The sequence below is a fragment of the Amblyraja radiata genome, chromosome 45, assembly GCF_010909765.2.
Source record: "Amblyraja radiata isolate CabotCenter1 chromosome 45, sAmbRad1.1.pri, whole genome shotgun sequence".
NCBI classification, from domain to species: domain Eukaryota; kingdom Metazoa; phylum Chordata; class Chondrichthyes; order Rajiformes; family Rajidae; genus Amblyraja; species Amblyraja radiata.
In genome coordinates, this window is record NC_046000.1 from 6,086,625 (window position 1) to 6,092,989 (window position 6,365).

Genomic DNA, 6,365 nt, shown 5'->3' on the forward strand with positions numbered 1-6,365 from the left:
GTAGTCGAGGCCAGTTCATTGGCTATATTTAAGAGGGAGTTAGATGTGGCCCTTGTGGCTAAGGGGATCAGAGGGTATGGAGAGAAGGCAGGTACGGGATACTGAGTTGGATGATCAGCCATGATCATATTGAATGGCGGTGCAGGCTCGAAGGGCCGAATGGCCTACTCCTGCACCTAATTTCTATGTTTCCATCTGCACCCTGTGCCTGAATTTGGAATTATATATGACATGGGGGTATTGCAGAATTTTGTCATGAGAACAATTCCACAGGACGTACATTTCCCTACTCACTCTTAGCCAAACATGCCTTTCCAAAGGATAGCATCTTTTCTGACCTTGCCTATAGTTTCATATTGTCTTTGAAGTTCATGAGACTTTTAAAGCCTTCACATTGCTTTGTGCGCCACCAGAAGTACTCGTTGTGCTTAATGTAACTTTAATATTTCTTACTTTTTATTAAAAAAAAGCATTCTCTCTGCTAGCAGTTTTTTCTTACATTTCTGGATTACTGGCTAACTGATAAGATTACCTTACTGCCCATTGCTTCTCAAAGTAATGGCAGCCCTATTCCAACAACTATTGTGGGGGGGGGGGTGGTGGAGGATTGCAACCATCAAGTGTTTCGACGAATGCAATCAACCCGGCGTGCACAATCAAATAAGATCAAATAGAACAAGTTGTCCTACAACTTTAGGCTGTGCACGCCATACGCAAGAAGAACTATGGTAGGGCTGCTGCTGAGTTGGCAGTTCCAGCATTCGTAATCAATGATAATGAACAGATGACCATGCAACCTCAAAAAGGATAGTGCTGCCTTTTAATTATTCAAAGATGCAAGTTCAGCTGGGTGGCTCAACAGAAATAAGCGAGAAATGTTTCTGTTATATCATACTGAGCAAGGCAGTGGAAGCTGATGGGTTTGCACCCTGGTACCCATTGCTTGCACCATATAGACATGACATTGAGCTCCCTAGGTGTTACTGAGCACACAATCGATGATTGGTCATAGAGTCATACATACAGCATGGAAACAGACCCATCAGCCCAACTTGCCCACGCCGATCAACCCACCTGTCTGCGTTTGGCCCATATCCCTCTAAACCTATCCTATCCATGTACCTGTTCAAATGTCTTTTAAATGTTGTGATAGTCCGAGCCTCAACTACCTCCTCTGGCAGCTCGTTCCATACACCCACCACCCTTTGTAAAATTTGCCTTGGGTTCATATTAAATCTTCCCCCCTTCACCCAAAGCCTATTGGGCCTGTCCAAGGACTAGTTTTAACGGAATTCACCTACGACAGCACGTACGACAAGCAAAAATTGTTGCCACTGTCGCCGAAAATGTTTCAACATGTTGAAAATTTTGTGGCAGTCGCCCAAAAAATCGCCTAGGTGGGACAGGCCCATATGTCCACAGATTCTTGCTTCCCCTACTCAAGGTAAAAGTCTGTGCAATTACCATGTCTAATACCCTCAAGAAGATCACCCCTCATCCTCCTGCTCTCTGTGGAATAAAGTTCTAGTTCCCTCAAGCCCTGGCAACATCTTCATAAATCCTCTCTGTACCCTTCCCACCTTCGATTTTAGTTTATTGTCACGTGTCATGTATGGGCGGCGCTGACTTTTAAACACCGCGGAGCCTGGGATCTCTCGCCGATATCGCCAGTGTCAGAGCTCCGACCAGTGGACTACGGGAGCCACGGGAGGAAGCGGCCGCTCCAGACACTCCAGGCCGCTGAGAGTGTTCTCCCGACGCCGGAGTTCCATCAATCAGCGAGAGGGCCTGAAACTTCGGGCTGCCGTAGCGGCGACTGGCTGCGGAGGCCTCAAATAGGCCCGACTATGGGTGGACAAGAGGAAGAGGACTGGACTTTGCTGCCTTCCCTCACAGTGGGAACCATTGTAGGGGGATGTTTTTATATTTTATGTTAAATTCTTTAATGTTGTGTTGTATTTTTACTGGTGTGCAGCAAACGGCAACTCAAATTCCACTGCACCAATTGGTGTATCTGACAATAAATGTCCTTAGTGTACCGAGGTACAGTGAAAAGCTTTTGCCGTGTGCTAACCAGTCAGCGGAACGACAATGCATGATTAACAACCTGACAACTCAACAACATATTTCCTATGACAGGCAACATAATACTCCAAATATGGCCTCACTCAATGTTGGAAACTCCCAGCCTTTGCAAAGGGTTAGGGTTAATGAGGGTCAAAATTGCAGTTTGTAACCTCAGCTCACCTTTCTAGCACGTGAAAACATTAAGAGAAGGCCACTTAGTAATGGTGGAAAAGTGCATGTTAGATGCTCATTATTTTGACACCAGTGTGTATAAATATTACCAGTCAACTGAAAGTCCCCCATGTTGTCAGGCCACACACAGCATCTTGTCAGTGAGCCCAAATGGTTATTTGTCCTTTACATGAAACAAAGTTACAACCATTCCTACATGCACTCTTCAAATCAGATATTACTACACAGATTAGGAACTGTCTCTTCCCTGCCCTGGAATTGCAATAAAATATACAAATTGCTGGAGCATCAGCGGGTCAGGCAGCATTTCAGGCGAACACAAAAGGTGACATTTGCGGTCGGGACCCTTCTTCGGACTCACTGCCCCTCTAAACAAGTTATCCAATATCACATACAAGGGGGGTGGGGGTCCGTAGTCAGGATCGAACCCAGGTCTCTGACGCTGTAAGGCAGCAACACTACTGCTGCGCCACCGTGCTGCCCTATGAGTCATATTTTTTTAGGATGAATGAAACCCATGATAAACTCTTTTCTCTAGAGATGCTGCCTGTCTCGACGAGTTACTCCAGCATTTTGTATCTATCTTTGGTTTAAACCAGCATCTGCAGTTCCTTCCCACACACAAACTCTTCAGGGTTGTCATGAAATCTGGAACAATAAGGCCCCTCTTCTTTCCGTCTCACAAATCCACTGCACTCACAAAAAATAAACTGATCCAAACTTGCTGAAAGCACGTGTGTTGTATTATAACGGTTTTATTTAGAACCCGATGAATGGATACCAAGCTTTTTCATCTAGATTGCTGTCCCAATAGCAAGCACTCAATGCTCTAAACTATTCAAAAAAATGGTTTATCAGCTCCAGTCTCTAGCAAAACCCTCTTCTTCACCCATAAACGTTCCACAAGTCGCAACAACAACATGGCCTCTTAGGTCAATAATACTTTTCAGGCACAAAGTTTGAACTAGACCACAAAACTGCAATTTGAAGGAGAAACTCACCATCTTGGGCAAATGCACACTTCGTCATTCCAACACACTCAGTGCAATCTTGCCCACTAAATACATCTAAATGTGCTTGTTCATATGCACACTCTATTGGGTGGAGGAGGCATTAACTAAAGATACAATTCAAGGCTTGTAAATGAGAGATCCCAGCTGCTCACAATGTAGGACAGCACAGTGGCGCGGCTGGTAGAGCCGCTGCCTCACAGCGCCAGAGACCCAGGTTCGATCCTGACAATGTCGGTGTGTGGAGTTTGCACATTCTCCCTGTGACTGCGTGGGTTTCCTCCTGGTGCTCCGGTTCCAAAGTCCACATCCTTCCACATCCCAAAAACGTTCATTGGTCCCCTGTAAATGACCCAGAGTGTGTTGGGAGATGATGGGAAAGTGGGATAACATTGAACGAGTGTGAACAGATGAGCAATGGTCGACAATGGACTTGGTGGTCCGAAGGAGGGTTTTGAGCCAAAACGTCACCTATTCCTTTTCTCCAGAGATGCTGTCTGACCTGCTAAGTTACTCCATCATTTCGTGTCGATCTTTGGCGGTCCGAAGGGCCTGTTTTCATGTTGCACGTCATACCATCAGCGATTTGTATTCGAAATCAAGTGTGATGTATCCAAGTTCAACGCTGAAGTAACGTTGGGTGGCAGAGGGTTGGAGAGAGGTTTCAAGAATACACAAATGCCTAACTGAAGGGCTGAGGGCTCTGCAAATAATATAAAACCCGGGAAAAAAGTGGCCATCCAATTTGGGGGGAAAAAGACAAAAGTATTTTATCACATCATGAGATTGGTGGTGAACTGAAAACACTGAAACTTAAAACCCAGCAAGCAATTACAGGAGCATACATATAGGCAGACAGGCCCATGGTGAGGTCGCCAAGAACAGTGTGTACAACATGTTCTCCCTATTTAAAGAAGGATATTGAGACAGTAAGATGAGGGCTCTCCAGGTTGATTCTTGGTTTGGGCGATTTGTCTGCCTAGATGAGATGAAGCAGAACGAGTATATCACACTGTGTTGCATTTGAAGGTTTAGGTTTGTTTACAGATACAGCACAGTCCACTGACCAATGATCCACAAACATTAAAACTACCCTACATACACTAGGGCCAATTTTTTTACATTTGTGCCTACAAATCTGTAGACTGTGGGAGGAAACAGATTTCGAAGAAAACAAACACCTAGGTAACGGTGAAAACATACAAATTCCGTACAGTCAGCACCTGTAGTCAGGATAAAACTTGGGTCCCTGGCGCTGTAAAGCTTTACCGCTGCGCCAACTTTTGAGGTTGAGAGATAATTTTATTAAAGCAAATAAAAATTCTTAATGGGCCTGAAAGCATGGATACACTGGTCGGAGAGCTACCTCGCAGTGCCAGAGACCAGAGTTTGATAATTTCCCCGATTACGTATATGTGGAGTTTGCACATTTGCCCTGTGATATTTACTCCAGGTGTTCCAAATTCATCAGGACTTTCATATGAAGAAAGACTGGATAGACTCGGCTTGTACACGCTAGAATTTAGAAGATTGAAGGGGGATCCTATAGAAACGTACAAAATTCTTAAGGGGTTGGACAGGCTAGATGCAGGAAGATTATTCCCGATGTTGGGGAAGTCCAGAACTAGGGGTCACAGTTTAAGGATAAGAGGGAAGTCTTTTAGGACCGAGATGAGAAAATCATTTTTTTACACAGAGAGTGGTGAATCTGTGGAATTCTCTGCCACAGAAGGTAGTTGAGGCCAGTTAATTGGCTATATTTAAGAGGGAGTTAGATGTGGCCCTTGTGGCTAAAGGGATCAGGGGGTATGGAGAGAAGGCAGGGATGGGATACTGAGTTGGATGATCAGCCATGATCATATTGAATGGCGGTGCAGGCTCGAAGGGCCGAATGGCCTACTCCTGCACCTATTTTCTATGTTTCTATGTTTCTATCCAAAAAAAAAAAAAAACCCTGTGCAGACCAACTGGCGGGAGTTTTTACGGACATTTTCAACCTCTCACATCTGAGGTCTGAGGTCCCCACCTGCTTTAAAAGGGCATCAATTATACCGGTGCCCAAGAAGAGTAAGGTGACATGCCTCAATGACTATCGACCAGTGGCACTAACGCCGGTGGTTATGAAGTGCTTTGAGAGGTTGATCATGGAGCAAATCAACTCCTACATCGACAAAAACCTGGACCCACTGCAGTTCGCGTACCGCCACAACAGATCAACGGTGGATGCGATCTCGCTGGCCCTCCACTCCGCACTGGACCACTTGGACAACAAAAACTCATATGTCAGGCTGTTATTCATTGATTACAGCTCGGCATTTAACACAATCATCCCCTCCAAACTGGTTACCAAACTCGCAGAACTGGGTCTCTGCGCATCCCTCTGCAACTGGATCCTCGACTTCCTCGTCCACAGTATTGGTGGAAATGTGTCAGCCTCAATAACAATCCGCACGGGAGCACCTCAAGGCTGCGTGCTCAGCCCCCTGCTGTACTCACTCTATACCCATGACTGCGTAGCGAACCACAGTGCGAACTCCATCATCAAGTTCGCTGACGACACCACTATTGTGGGACGTATCACTGATGGGGATGAGTCAGAGTACAGAAGAGAGATCGAGCAACAGTCCATATGGTGCCAGCGCAATAACCTGGCCCTCAACACCAGCAAAACCAAGGAACTGATTGTGGACTTTGGAAGGAGTAGGAGGGGGACCCACAGCCCCATTTATATCAACGGGTCGATGGTTGAAAGGGTCAAGAACTTCAAATTCCTGGGCGTGCACATCTCTGAAGATCTATCCTGGTCCGAGAACACTAACGCAATTATCAAAAAAGCTCATCAGCGCCTCTACTTCCTGAGAAGATTACAGAGAGTCGGATTGTCAAGGAAGACTCTCTCTAACTTCTACAGGTGCACAGTCGAGAGCATGCTGACCGGTTGCATCGTGGCTTGGTTCGGCAATTTGAGCGCCCTGGAGAGGAAAAGACTACAAAAAGTAGTAAACACTGCCCAGTCCATCATCGGCTCTGACCTTGCTTCCATCGAGGGGATTTATCGCAGTCGCTGCCTCAAAAAGGCTGGCAGTATCATCAAAG

General features: G+C 45.8%; 1 protein-coding gene across 1 annotated transcript in view; it reads left to right on the forward strand.

Annotated features, from left to right (window-relative positions):
* Positions 1-4,203: 4,203 nt before the first annotated feature.
* Positions 4,204-6,365, forward strand: part of naaladl1 (N-acetylated alpha-linked acidic dipeptidase like 1) — a 29,551-nt gene continuing 27,389 nt past the window's right edge. Inside the window, exon 1 of the mRNA XM_033015216.1 lies at positions 4,204-4,218. Coding sequence (XP_032871107.1) covers positions 4,204-4,218 — 15 coding nt within the window. The remainder of the gene's footprint in view (positions 4,219-6,365) is intronic.